We start from the raw sequence: 15,653 nt of genomic DNA on the forward strand, positions 1-15,653 counted from the left end.
AGGAGCAACTAAACAAACCACTTGTCTGTAGTTTAACCGGAGTTGGTTTTGAGTTATACAAATCCAGGATAGGCCTGGGGCCAGCCTAATTTTATGATAACTTGGTTTGAAATACTGTTCCATAGAGAGGTCCTCAGACCCACATATTCATTATGACCTACTTATCTGCCACTTCCTGTAGGAACTACTCCAATTGTCTCTTGAAAACATCTACTTATGTTTTGGCAGTATTTCATATATTTGGCGAGAGGAAGTTGAAGAGCTGTGAATCTCTAATGTTCACACAATGTTTTCCGATTGTGCCTATGGAACCTCTTCTTTTCAGTGGATCAATTCTGAATTTCCTGCCATGACTTTCACTTTATTGTGTATATTTGGGACTTGGCCTTCTGGTATCTTTCATGCATGTATTGTGATCTCTTTTTCTCTCCTTTCCAGAAAGTATATTGTGAGTGCTCTGAGATTATCTTTGTAATTTAAATTATGTACTATGTTTATGCATGCCATATATGTTCTTTGAATTTATTATATTTCATAATTCTGTCCTACTCTGAAGGGGACAGAGTAACAAGCAGTCCTCAAGGTGGGAAAGCATAAGTATATTAGCTTGTACAGGATTCCCATTTAAAGCTTTTAATTTTTACAGTATCTGGAATTTATCGCCGTTAAAAATCATGTTATGTTCTGTTGCTCAATGAACATTTTTTTGTTTCTTTTAGAAAATTAGTATCTGAGATCACTAACTTTCCTTCCCTACCTCACTCTATTTTCAACTTAGTACACGTTCTTTTTATCCGTCACTTGGCCCAGGAATTTAAACTGATCAACCACTTCCAAAAATTTTCTATTCACATTCCTTCTCTCTGTACCATCATTAGTTTTGTCAGCATACCTTTATGTGGCCACTCCACTTCTCATCACTACTTGGTCCAAGCAGCCCTGCATTCCCAGCAATAATAGGGGCAGAGGAATCAGCCCATCCTCCGAATAGACATTGTTTTAATACTAAATGTAATAAATACAATACTGACTATCTGTATAGTACATAAATACACTTAATCGCCAGCATCGCACCAAAATATTGTGAATACAGTATTAGAGTTTACCTGAAAAGCTGTATAGAAAAACCACGACCTAACCTAACCTTGGAAGTGTAGGAGGACAAGCATGTACATAGTATTTATTGCTTCTTAATTACAATTAGTACTTAACCTATAGCTATATTGATATTACAATTTTATAAAACTAATAAAACAAAACTAAAGTCTTTCAATGAATTATAAAGTAACTCAGGGTATTTAAAAATTTTGTATAAAATCTCTACTGTTTAATAAAACTGAAAAAGAAATTCTTTATATTTAAAAGTTGTGTATATAGAATTGAACATGAAAACTTCATCCTAAAAATTTTGTGTATTAATACAAAATGAGACTATATGGGGAGGTAAATGTAACAGCACAATTAAGTGTATTTATGTACTATGCAGACAGTCAGGAATGTACTTATTACATTTAGTATTAAAACATACTGTCTATTCGAAGGAAGGGTTGGACGAATGGGCCCTGGACCCAACTAACTCAAATTTGTGCCACTAAAGGCAAAAGTAGCTTTGGATCTTTGAAACAAATTTTATAAAAAAGTTTTATTCACTAATAGGGTAATTAGCAGAGGAGAAATTTGTTAAAAATACATACAAACATAAGCAAAATAGGAAGCTTATTTAACAAAATACATTGAAAATAACAAGTGAAACCCTATTAATGACATATGTACAAATATATACAAAAATTATATAAAATTTCATTCTTACATGACTAACAATAACTTAATTCACTTTGTTTATATATCAAAACAAAGCTAATGCCTTGAGGAATTGTTTTTGTTGTCATTTAAGTCATAAATATTGTGAATATCAATCACAAACCCGAAATACATTTCATCACGAGAAAAACAGTCATGTCCTCAACAATAAAAGTGTCACATACCAATGACTGGGAAATAGTTACCCCTCCAGACACAAGAACAAAACAGTGTCAGTACTGTCGGGTCGACATTGCTTCATCAGCATGTGCCTGCCGAGGAACACTAGTTGACAACTAGTATACGTACTTCAAAAGGAGATCATTCTTGATTCTTAATAAATTCACACAATGTGACATTCCAACATTAAAAAAAGTCCACATTCAGTTACAAGCAAATTTCAGACACGCTGAGTAATACACGTCGCTACTGATGTTCAGGTCATACACTCGGATAATTAAGTCACTAGTTACTAGTGACTAGTTAATGGAATAGACTTAGAATTAACATGCAGATACACAGGTCAGTGGCTGCAATCACAGGCACTACAAATTAATACCAAGTATCAGATTTTGGACATCAAACTGGGTAAGAGTTTACAGAATTTTAAAAAGCTAGGAGTGACATGTAGAGCTTAAGACATTTCAATAGAGCCAAGGATACAACATAGTTTAGGAAATCTTAAGGCAGCCATTACAGATTTAAATATCATAAGAGGTATTGCCACTGTTACTTTTTAAATATATTACTTTTTATTTTTAAGAAGGCAAACAAATCTAGAAATATAAAATTCACTTACAAAACACCTATGATGTAGTACTGATGTAGTCCTCTGCAAGTGCACTGCTATGTTTTCAGTATGTACACTAGACCACCAGAGCATAAATTTGTAGTTACATGTTTCCATATCAACACACAACAGCTGACATTTTACACTACTTGCACTACACACTATTGACCTTGTAAACTCAAAACACCAAGATAAAAAAGAAACAAGAAGAATCTAACCTACCCTAGGAATAAGGTAAGCAATTGTAGGCCAAACCTAACCTCTTCAATGCCTAATCTAGAATATCTGTACTACATTAGGTCTAGGATAGAATAGGTTGTTTTTGTTTCAGTGTTTACAACAGCAATAGTGCAATATTTGGAGTGTTACATGGGTGGTAAAATGTCCAGATGGTGTGCACCAGCCTCTCTGGCCTTACATGTACGAACACTTTGGAAGATATCGTGTTTTATGTTGGAGTCGTAAACAATAATCTACAAATGGTAAAAAGAATTGTCGTAAGAAATTACCTTTATTTTGGTTCCAATCTTGATTTATTTATTATTTTAGTGATGTTTACAATCAATTCGTGAAACTCGTCATAATATTGAGGTTTTGACATTCTAAATATATTATATTTCTTATACTGTATTCTAGAAGTAATTACTAATTTATTATATAATATTTTTATGGTCTCATCGATTGAACTCAAAATCATAAACAACTTGTAACAAGTTACCTAATTGAAAATTAAACATTTTCACCCATAAAAAAGGGTCAAGCACGACAAATCAGGATACAGAAATATTAACATAATTTGTGTCAGCAAAATTTGTACAATGATTTGTGAAAGTATTTATATAAGCACATATACAAACTGTTTGTTAGGATAAAGTAACCATTTCATATAATGGTTTAATTTGAACTGGTAGAATAACTGCGGGACATGTATTGCTCAGAATCGCCTTCACTTGACACACCAGTTCACATCTTAAGCAGGAGCGTTGTGAAAAGAGCGATGACAAGAGTAATTGGACTGGTAAAGGCTCTACTGCTGCTATTGATCTTTCCAGAACTTAGAGATTCTGAGACTCGAGGTTTTACGTAGTTGTTGTTGGGGTCAAAGCCATCATTTGAACCGGCTGAGGGGGAAAGGTGGCACAAAAATCAACATTATAATGGTGTTTCTTTAAAATTATGTACTTTAACAAGCAACAATAAAACTATAAATGACCATTGTTAGTAATTGTTAGTATTATTTGGTTATAAGCCCCCAAGCAGCAGCTGAAGTTATGAATACTGTACTGTAGTTTTGAAGACCTTCTGAATTATGTCCGATTGGTTGAATAGAGCACAAAGTGCTGACAATGATGTAAAGAAATAAAAAGTAAAAAGTTGACTTTACTCAAGATGTCATTTTGCCTGTAAGGTCTTGATCACATTAAACAGATGCTTATAAAGGGAAATGAAGGCGAGATGAACATCAAAAGTTTTTTTTTTCTTTTGTGTATTTATATCTATTTTACGAGTTTCAGGTGAAACCATTAGCACCACTATGATGTTTACACTCATTTGTTTATACCACTATACCATTAGCACTGTTACTACCAAGTTGTTTATGGTGTGCGACCATCACACTACTGTATTTTTAAGGTGGGCTACAAGAAGATTATTGGCATTCTAAAGTAAAATACTAAAGTTCTGTATTATATATCACAGATAAAAAATATAGCTATTAGCCGAGATAGGACAGCCATGATTATTAAATGTTTCTTATTCAAGGTATAAAAGTAAAGTGTATTAAAAAATATTTCAAACAAATTATATAAATTTCTCAAAATAACGAGGTGACTTGCATCTTGAAGCAGGAGCAAGCATGAAATGAGTAGAACGCACAGATGGGAGACCTGCTGCTGGCAAAAATGGCATACCAATCTTGCAAGGCATGAGGGAAGGGTTGATTGCCGTAGCCATCAGGCCCACAGCAGCTGCACTATCGGGTGACGCCTGATTCTTGTTCAGAATCTGTCACACAAGATGACACAGTTACCTCACACCTGTTATTGACTCAAAGGCTAACACCAATAAGTACAGGCCATGGTATAAGCAAGATGACCAAGCATGCAAGCCACATGATTGCTGTAGCATCACTTAAGGCACTTGGTGAAACGCAGGTTCTGGTACATATGCAGGAGTCTGATCTTATCGTCTAGCCACAGTGGTTAAGCTTCCTGTAGAGGGAAGGCCCACATCACCATTCAACAGAGGCTCTCAAACAATATAACATGCAATATTCAATCATTATGTGCTAGATAAAATGATGCTATCTGTAAAGACAAAATAATCAAACTATACTCTTATCAAATTTTTGAACTATTATGAAAAATGCTAAAATGATTGCTCTAATAAATGTAAATTAATTAAAAAATATAGTGCATGACTGTCAAATTAATAAAATGCTTGAAGAATAAAAGTTCATACAATATGTACTGGAGAAGTTTCACAATTTCAATTATAAGACTCAAATACAAAATTTTGTTAGACTAAATTATATTGTGCAAATACTTAGTGAACAGGCATGTGAATACTGAGCTATGTACAAAGATTTACTACTTGCTTGAGAGAGAGATTAGTACTGTACACGCATCATGCTTCAACACAACATAAATACATTCATTGTAAGTTTGAGAGCCTCTTTATAATTATGGAAGAAATATCCAATTCAATATTTTTTTCCCCAATTGTGTTAAAGCTACAAATGATGAACATGAACAAAACTGCTTACTTTATTTCAGAGCCTTTAAAAGCAACAGCAACAAAACATTTAGCAGCAAGAAAGCATTATTTAACTAATGAAACCAAAGCTGTTAATAAATGATGTATTATGCAAGTTTGGCAGACCTGCAGTGACATAAGAGACTCCTCTTAGACAATGAGCGTCAACAAAGATGTACAAAAGGCAAAACAATGATCAAGAAATATAGAATATCAGCATTATATAAATGCAAGATGCAGTATTTCATGCTTTATTTGGTGCTATAAAGTAGCAACAAAATGGTGAGCATTGGACTGCAATACATGTATACTGTAGTTGGTCCAATTTCAGTGCAAAAACAACAGATACAGGCACAGAGAAAGAGCAACATGAAGAATCAATGTGTCAACATTTGAGAAATTTCTAATGAAGATTGCAACTAGGAGTGGAAAAGGTGCCACACACAAACTCATAAAAGGAAAGTATGCAAAATTAAGGAACAGATAATATGATGATGACCAATCCACACACTAGAAAATGAAGGAACAACGACGTTTCAGTCCGTCCTGGACCATTCTCAAGTCGATTGTGCATTAGATCATTCATTTTCTAGTGTGTGGATTGGTCATCATACTTCAGCCATGTTATTGTGACTCATCGCCTGCAGATAATAATATATTTACATGCACAAAAGTCTGCGGAAAATACTGGTATGTAACCAAGATTTCCAAGAGTGATTCATAAAATGAATCGCTATTAGTTACTGATTTTATTTCTGTAGTTGCAACTCATTTTTATGCACAGGTATTTTCAGATGATTCTATGATTCTATTTGATGTCATTGAACTGCTGCAGGATATTGCTAAGAAATATGACTTTTCACTTGATACATCTGAGTTCAGTTATAAAACTTATATATTTTTAGATTTTTGCACCTATTTTAATGATCATGCTACTACCAAGTAAGTGTCTTCAGTGCTGGTATTAAATTTCATGCTGCACTTCAAAAAACACCACTTGACAAAATCATCTTAGTTTGGATTTTTTTTTTTTAAGGTATCATAGTTATCCTAATTTCTGGGGTCATGAAACATTTCATCTTTTATTTTCGAAGGAAGTAACTAACTACAGTACTATAAGCATTTCTAAAGCATGCACTGTGCTCATAGATATCAGCAAGCATTTCTAGTAGAGTTAATTGCATCAAATGCCTTTTAGAGTAAATGATGGTCATGATCATCAATACCCCCCATTTCCCACTTTCATGGGGTTGGGATAAATACAGTATTGTGCTAGTTATGTTACAAAATTATTCAATATAATCATAAAAATATTAAAATGGAAGATATAATTTTTGAACTTTTTAAAATGATCAAATTAAATACCATGAACGGTAGTGCATGGTCATAACTTATAGACATGCTGTAAACATTTTGAGAACATTGAAGGAAAAGAATACTGTACACATATACGAGTAATGTATAAGCAAGCTTTCAAGTCACTACATAAACTTCAGAATATATATACAGTACATATAAATAGAATAAGCATAATGTTATGTTTAAAACTTATTGTGCACTCATACAAGTTAATATATATATATATATATGCAAGCTTTCAGTCTTTATAAAGGCATAATAATATATAATGAGCATATTGTAATATTTTAAAACTTACCTGCATCAAAGGTATCATCTTGACCATCCCCTCCACCTGATGGAGATGCTCCACCACGAGTGTTCACGGAATCTCCGGCGACCTGCACAAGAGCAAGTTGACCATGAGTGCATTATTACTCTCATTATTAGAAAGCAGAATGTCATGTCATAATAAGGAGCAGAATAATTGTTAACAGAATAGATGGAGCAGTAAATGAAAGGTTACCTGAGAGCCTGAAGCAGGACAGCCAAACCACCAGTAGCCTGCTGGCCGAGGGAACTCAGGGGAGGCGGTATCTGTACGGAAGGCTCGATCATTAAACCGCCAGTATTCTCCATCCTGTAAGAAAAATGGCTTGTTATGGTCTGTACTGCCGATCCTGTAAGAAAAATGCCCTGCTATGGTCTGTACCGAATATCAAAATTTTGTTCATTGTAACCCTATGTATGGAAAGGTAACAGTATAAAATTATCATATAAAAATAAAATTCTACTAAACAAAGATTTCTGCACTGTATATATTACTCAGCTGTGAATCTTTTTGTTTCAGAATTATACCTTAAAGAAGTATGTATATCCATTAGAGTACTGAAGGGCATCATCTAGATTGTTAGGAAGACCTTCCCAGTTAGATATATCCTTAGGGTAGCTCTCCTTCACAGGTGGGCGCTGAGTAGGGTCGAAACGCCAGTAATGAGTACCCTGTAGAATATAGTGCATTTTAGAATACAACATAAAATTTTCTTACGGCCATACAAAATATTTAAATACCAGATAGGTGAATAAACCATATAGCAGAGTAAGTACATTTCCATCTGTAATTCATCAGGAACTAAAGTAATAAGGAATTTTATAAGGAAATATTTAATATGGAAAAACTCCTACCTTAAAGAAATATATTTTGCCATTTCCAGACCAAACAAAGGCTGCATCAATATTATTAGGAATTCCTGCAAAACCTTTTTCAATTGACTTTGGGTAACCCGTATCTCTTACCAAGTCGGTGTAACGCCAATATTCACCTCCCTGCAAAACCGACACACATTATAAAATAGAAGAAATATGGAAAATAGGAAAGTATGTGTGTCTATAAATACATATAATAAGTGTAAAAATGTACAGCATTTAAAATCATTTAAGTCACACAACATATAAAAGTTTTAAATTATGAATAGGGGAATTATTTGGTAATAAGAGCACTTAAAATATTACCTTATCAGTAATCATAATATTGTGCTATTAATACTACTGGAATAATAATATTAGTAATACTAATAATATTACTGAAATAATAATATTAAGTACCATACTTTAATAAAGTAATTTATTAAACAATTTACAGAACTATACTGTAAATAGGAAGAAATATGAAGGTACTGTAAATGTTGAGGATGTCGCTAAGCAGTATTATTTGTCACATATGCACACTTACAGAGAATAACAGTACATAATAATATTGAAATTACATCCTAAGGTAATCTTTTCAGGAATAATTAATTAAATAGTAAATATAGTGATTACAGTAACTGCCAACCTTGAAGAAGTAAGTTTTGCCATTTGTCCATGTAAAGGCAGCATCAAGATTAGAAGGCAGACCCTGCCAGTCCGCTGAAATTGATTTTGGGTAACCCTGGGCAACTCCATCGTCAGTGAGCTTCCAATATTCAGTTCCTAAAAAATATTATAAATATTAGAAAATGGATTACAGTATACAGATGCATTCTTTCTATATAATTGGAAAATTGTTAATTAATTTATTAAAATTATCAATATTTTCACAACACATATTTACATACATGAATTCATTTGACCTACCTTTAAAGACATAAGTTTCCTTATCAGACATAGTAACAATAGCATCAATAGATGCATCCCTACAGAGAGAGCCTCCTGAAGCTCCGCCTCCTCTAGGACCACCACCTGTCTCAGGCCTCTGAGTCGCTGGTGTGGGCCGGGCAGGCTTTTGTCCATACAGTGCCTGAAATGATATATTATCTAAAATTACCAGTCCAGTATATAAATCAACAACCTTCATATTAAAATGCAGTTTCATTGCAAGTTTAAATATCTAACCATTGTTACAAAGGTGATAAAGAATGAATAAATTTGTAATTTGCATTAGAGAACAGTCCAATAACAAACCTGGATGCCTTGGATATCATCATTATCAATTATAAAATTAGGCTCATAACCCCGATAGAACGGAGCCATGAGAGCACTCTGGACATCGGAGTGGGATAGACCTAGTGAGTGACCAAACTCGTGTGCTGCTACTTGGAATAAATTCGTACCTAAAATAAAGATGGAAAATATTGTAAATACAAAATTTCTTAAAAAGTACAGTACAGTATCAGTATTTCTTACAGTACAGTATCTTGTTCCGACCACACACTAGAAATTGAAGAGACGACGACATTTCGGTCCGTCATGGACCATTATCAATTCGATTGATAATGGTCCAGGATGGACCAAAACGTCGTCGTCTCTTTAATTTCTAGTGTGTGGTTTGGTCAACATTTTTCAGCCATGTTATTGTGACTCATCATCTGCATCTTGATCAGTAAGACTCTTTTGTGGATAAAAATATTTTTGTCTTTTCTTGCACATGTATGCAAGTTATCTTGAGTGAAAGCACAAACAGTATACTGTACTGTAATTTTTATTTTATTATTGTGTTAAAAAGTTGAATAATATTGTGCATTGTTTTAACAAATTATTAGTAATTAATAAAATGCTTAATATCATTCCTTATTAACATTACTGCATTTCTTATTTTCATGGGGCGGGGCAGCATCAACAGAAATCTATTTATACATAAAGAAATTTCAAATTGTCCCCCCTCACCTCTGATATTGTTAATAGTCCACGCTTCAGTGTCATCAAAGTGAGCATCACCACCATAAATAGGGAAGTAAGCATGGGCCAATGTGCCACCCGGACCATCGAAGGGATCTCCATCTCCATGTTCTCCTTTTTCAAAACGGATCTCTATGTGAACTTTCCCAGAATTCACAGTTGAGAAAGATAAATCAGTCACATCTGCCCACACCTGTAAGTAATAGGATTAGTTTTCAATATACAGTATAGTATTCAACAGTATTACTTTAAATAATTGTTTTTATTTGCAAATACTGCACAATAATGTTTTGATAAATTAACAGATGCTTAATGTGTCAAATACCAAATAAATACCAAGTCCATATCTAGTCAAATGTCGTAGACATTTTATCAATTAGAGTGTTACTGTGGTTACTAAATCAATGTAAAGTATTCACATAACTCTACCTTAAATGCTGCTTCAATCTCTCGATCAACATCATTTTTGTGAAGTCCTTTTGGGTACTTGGTGATCCTGTAAGTAAGTTCCTTCACACGCCATCTGGAGCCTGTCAACAATAATAAACACAGTAAGGGCATGCAAATTGCAGTGAAAACTCATTCACTTTGCTCAAAGTCATTTATTATTTATTTATTTATTTATATACAAGAAGATTCAATAGGCCAGTTTATGAGAAATGTTGGTGATTATGTGGCACATTTTTATTGCAATCACAAATTCATCACATTTTTTTTTTAAATAACAGTGCCAAAAAACGTGATTTGCATACTGCATTTTGCATTTCTTAAAGAACATGTAGTATGACAAATGTACATTAGAAGTTTTCTGGTACAATACTGACCTTGAAGAGCATAGCGTTTCTTTCTTGCATCTGCACCAAAGCCAACCTTGTCTTTAACACCACAACGGGGCATGTTCATCATTTCGAGAGTCAATTTATCCAGATCACCTGTCTGGTTCAGCCCAGCAAATGCCTGTACAAAAGGAAATTATCTTAGCATGCTGGCAGAAGCATTATTAGTGAATAGGGTTAAAGGGAGCAAATTTATTTTTAAAGTGATTTTGAACACTAAAGACAGGATGAGGACATTATAGAAAATTATGACAAAAGTATGGAAATTTCATGCAAAAAAATTACACATATGCTTGGGCAAACATGCACATACACACACACACATGTATACAAACATCTTGCTTGCTCTGACCTGGAATTCCATGATGGATTTGCGAACATTGTCTCCAGAAATCAGCGCTCCAGACTGTGGATTGGTGACTGCTGGATCCATATATCCAAATTTAGTCAAATATACCTAGGGGAAAAACAAACATTGTTTAATTGCAATCCATAGGATATTATTTTGTAAAGAAATGATGTCACAAATGTGTTCAGCATATATGTATCATTCATAGTCATCTAAATAATGTGATTTTTATACAAAGCCAACCCGATTAAAATTGAAAAAAAAGCACACACATATACTTTATTTGTCCTGTCTAAAGGTGAAGGAATAACTGAGATCTGATAGATTCTCTATCTTAAAAAATTAATTGATTATGAAATTAATTAGATGGAATAGAATTATTAAAACTTAATGAATTAAATAAATGTATGTTAGTGAGTTTCAAGGATGGGAAAAAATGGAAATGAGGTATTGTCAGGATTTATATACAGTAGCTCTATTTGGAGTCTGGTTTGATTACACCAATTTAGGGCCATACTTATACAGTATTAATAATAATAATAATGTTTATTAAAAATATACATAATATGATAAAGTGGTTAAATAGTTGTTACATAAAAGTTTATTTAAGAAAGCCACTAGTATGCAAAGCATCTCGAGGAATTGTTTGGTTATACCAACTGAGGGCCAGGTTGCTTTGATACTTCATCTGAGGATTGGAGTTTTTGGTTACACAAACTGATGACTGGATTCTTTGATTATGCTAACTGAAAACTGGTCTGTTTGATTATGCTAACTGAAAACTGGACTGTTTGGTTACACCAACTGTGGGCCATATTGTTGGTTACACAACTGAGGGCTGGATTGTTTGCTTACACCAACTGAGGGCTGGGTTGATGATTATACTGTATATTATGCTATTACGGTACAGTATATGGTTTTACATTTTTATTTCAGATTTAGGAGGGAATATTTGGAGGACTTTCATCTATATTTTACAGAATATGTGACCATCATTCTCAATTCTGAAATGAAGACTAACACATAAATACTCTATAATATAAATAATGACCTGCATAGAATGGATTCTGAACACAGGTGTTGGTGTCAGTGCATGGACATAACCATGTGGAAGGTGATAGTCAGACATAACCATGTGGAAGGTGATAGTCAGACATAACCATCTGGAAGGTGATAGTCAGACATAACCATCTGGAAGGTGATAGTCAAGAGTGCATGAACCATCATGGTGATGATGGTGACATTATCACCATCTGTATGGTGACAGTGTCAGAGTGCAGGATGATAGCCATCTGGATGTTTATACTGAGCGTCATCTAGTGCTTGAGCAGCCAACGTCATAAGTAACACCTGGACTATAAAGTACTTAGTGTATTATTGATGGAGAAGGTGGGTCGATGTGCTGGCTGGGTGCCAGAAGCTCACCTAGTTGTAATAACAGACTCATATTCCTCTTTATTGAATATCAACGCTAAGTTAACAATCTCCGGCTGTACTTTAAACATATTAACATCATTATAATACACCCACAAAGACAGTAATTACTAATTTGCATAATTGCCCAGACATTTGTACAAACGAGTTATCCGTTGTCATCAGAAACTGGACAATCATTATTAGCGAAATACAGCACTAAAAGCGAGAATTTACAAATTAGAGGAGCTCAGGAACACGAGAGTGAATAAAGTAATTGCAAAGTTCCAGGTACCTCATGCCAATGGGTCTGAAAGGTCTGATAACTGGGCAATCGGTGACAGTTTTCGAGTTCATGCCCCAATTCCTGCTCACAGAGTTTGCACCTGGAGTGCTCAGGATTGGGAGACCCGTCACCTGTAACCACCTGCCACAGGTAACGGTAACCCAACCTGATCCTGGCAAGTCCATTTCGAGTCGTCCATTTCAGTCAATCACCTGCAGTGAATGGCTAAAGATTTGGGTCTTTCAGCCATAGACTTGCAGACTTATTTTTTTTTTTTGCTGTTGACTACCAAATCATATATTCATCTCTTTAAAATTTACTTTATATATGCATAGTAAACTGAACAGAAGATGAAGAAGCTGAAGTTAAGGTCACTCTGAAGGTTAGTTAATCCAAGCTTGTTGACTAGTATGAGGTCATCACTAATAATGGATGCAACACACTTTATCACATCACCAGTGAAGCCAACACGTGGTAAACATTAAACAAACTTTGAACTGTAGGACAATTTTAATTATCAACTTGATTAGTAAACACGTAATCATTTGCCATACTAAAAGCTAAAAAAAAGTTTAATATTCGTGCGTTTTTATATAAGCTTGATGTGACAAATCTATTCATGGTAGTATTGAGCCTTCTAGATATTGCTTGAGCTCTATGCATGTCCTCGGCCTGCATCACAATGTGAGGCTTTTTATTCATTATAAAAGTAAAGACAGCATGGATCTTAAAGGAACCTGCTGAGCGCTTGTGGAAACCTCTGATGAAGATCTTCACCGCCTTGGTCATGGGAAGTGTTGAATGAAGGAAGCACACGTCAGACAAGGTTGAGCCACTGGCTCCGAAGGACACAGCACCGCTCCTGCGTCAGGTAAGTCCACTACGGGCTCAACATAGCTCCTGCTACTTGCCCCGCTCCTGTGCCAGGTAAGTTACGGGCTCACTATAGCCCGTGCTACTTGGAACTTGTTCCAAGTAGCTGAATCTATAACAACAACACTGGCTCCGGGAACTTTGATGGGAATTAAGAGAAGCCACGATGCATTTATGGGTTATTACCTGAGGTGACAAAGTCTGCGAATTTCTAGTCAAAGGTGAGTTTGTCATCACTAAGGTGACCTAAGCATGTGATTGATTATTTGATACGTTTCACTCCTGTAAGCTTCGTACTTATAATTGAAGCTAAAACGGCTTTATACAACGTTAATCTACGTTATATACTGCCATTAAAATGATCACGTTAGCTGGAAGAGTCTGAATAGAGAAATATCAAAGTGTTTAGAATGCATTAGTCGTGCGTGTAACCAACCACCTGTTGTTGTTTTAGATTCAGCAACTCTGAACAAAATTTCCATGTAGCACCGGCTATAGTGAGCCCGTAATCAACCATCAACTGGTGCGACGTGTTTATAAACATTGAGCGAGGTAGTGTCACAAAATATTAGCATCTGCGAGTGTGTTCAGGTGGCCATTATGTGCTATTGTCTTCCCCCGCCCCGTAAACTGTGTACCATGCTTTACAGTCCTTATACTCTCGCACCCTCACCCAATGCCAAGCTTTTCTGTGTAGATTAGCGCATTCAAACTAGTAGGGTATGGCTTGGGTGAAGTTTGGGAGGGAGGGAATTATCAGGGGGGAAAGCACCAAGCCATTACGACTATATAGCACTTGGAAGGGGTCAGGATAAGGATTTGGGATGGGACGGAGGGGAAGGAATGGTGCCCAACCACTTGGGCGATCGAGGATTGAACGCCAGTCTTGCAAGAAGATGCCCGTTTCATCCCGGCGTCACAGTGGCATTACTTGCAAGATGCCTGGCTGCCTGATACGCGGTTCTGTATACTAATTAAAATGTTGAACATTCTAGCAATCCTAACCTGTATATTGTGCATTAACCCGCTTGAGCTAAGTGTATGCTTCGTATTTTGGTTATGAACACATTTGATTTTGTATTTATTAATTGAATTTGCATTCACAAGCTCAATGTAGCCAATTTAAAACACTGAAGTTAGGAACGATCAGTCACTCACCAAGTAACAATCTTACGACCAGTCTTTTTAGCTTACGACTAAGCTTACGACCTGTGCTTTTAAAGTTTAAATGCTTAAGGTATGGACTGGTGACTAGAGGTAGCCTGATGTAATTCTCACATTTCTTCATTCTAAGATAAATTGTAATTCTCACATTTCTTCATCCTAAGATAAAATTATATTTTCTGTTAATGTGAATATTAAATATTGTCCCCGCGTAGTTATTATTTTTTACATATAAAGCTACATAATTTAAATTAAGGTTGCCAATGCCTTTCATCATTATCACTTTAGAAAACTGTATATACCTTGTTAAAATGTCTTAATGCCCATTCATATATAAGCTTATTTATCATGTGGTATTAGTATTGTCTCACAAGAATATAAACTATTCATTCATTATATTAAAAAATATACAAATATTGTACCAACCAAGTAACCACGAATTCTATACATATTTTTTTGTATATCTTATAAAATATTATTATTATGAAGTTAATTCGTTAACCTTAAAAAATGCTGAAATGATAAAATTTACCAACTTTCGAAAACGAAATTATTTTACATAATTTCGATTGTATTTGTTATAAATATCTGCTTTACTTTGCTAGTGCATAATCAGTATATTGCAATGCATTTCTGCTTGATCCGCAGGAAGGGGGAAGCTGATGGTGCTGGGTGTATAGTGGCTACTGGATAGCATTTTTTGGCTAACTTCCTGCTTTTGTCAATAAAACCATCACCATATTTTTATGAACACAGCATCGACTAATTCCACCATACCACTCGATTCACACACACACATACACACACAAATAAAATATTAATACTGTAGATAGTTAATATGGTTGTTCATATTTTTTTACATTATTAATCATTACTTTATTTCAGTTTGTGGTG

The 15,653-nt window shown here is 34.7% G+C and overlaps 1 protein-coding gene across 4 annotated transcripts in view; it reads right to left on the reverse strand.

Annotated features, from left to right (window-relative positions):
* Positions 1–1,627: 1,627 nt before the first annotated feature.
* The window catches only part of Mmp1 (Matrix metalloproteinase 1), a 38,573-nt gene continuing 24,547 nt past the window's right edge, over positions 1,628–15,653 (reverse strand). For 2 of the 4 annotated variants that reach the window (XM_045725052.2, XM_045725053.1), the window contains exons 2-13: positions 11,027–11,131; positions 10,663–10,795; positions 10,268–10,368; positions 9,827–10,031; positions 9,125–9,273; positions 8,798–8,960; positions 8,517–8,653; positions 7,868–8,008; positions 7,541–7,684; positions 7,209–7,322; positions 7,002–7,083; positions 1,628–3,711 (exon numbers count right to left, since the gene is read on the reverse strand). In XM_045725052.2, the coding sequence (XP_045581008.1) occupies positions 3,554–3,711; positions 7,002–7,083; positions 7,209–7,322; positions 7,541–7,684; positions 7,868–8,008; positions 8,517–8,653; positions 8,798–8,960; positions 9,125–9,273; positions 9,827–10,031; positions 10,268–10,368; positions 10,663–10,795; positions 11,027–11,131 (1,632 nt within the window). In that variant the 3' untranslated portion in view covers positions 1,628–3,553. Of the gene's footprint in view, positions 3,712–3,998; positions 4,801–7,001; positions 7,084–7,208; positions 7,323–7,540; positions 7,685–7,867; positions 8,009–8,516; positions 8,654–8,797; positions 8,961–9,124; positions 9,274–9,826; positions 10,032–10,267; positions 10,369–10,662; positions 10,796–11,026; positions 11,132–15,653 lie in introns of those variants that run through there. The other 2 variants (XM_045725054.2, XM_045725055.2) reach the window with 2 other exon arrangements.

This window comes from Procambarus clarkii, chromosome 70 (genome assembly GCF_040958095.1).
Source record: "Procambarus clarkii isolate CNS0578487 chromosome 70, FALCON_Pclarkii_2.0, whole genome shotgun sequence".
In the NCBI taxonomy this organism is placed as follows: domain Eukaryota; kingdom Metazoa; phylum Arthropoda; class Malacostraca; order Decapoda; family Cambaridae; genus Procambarus; species Procambarus clarkii.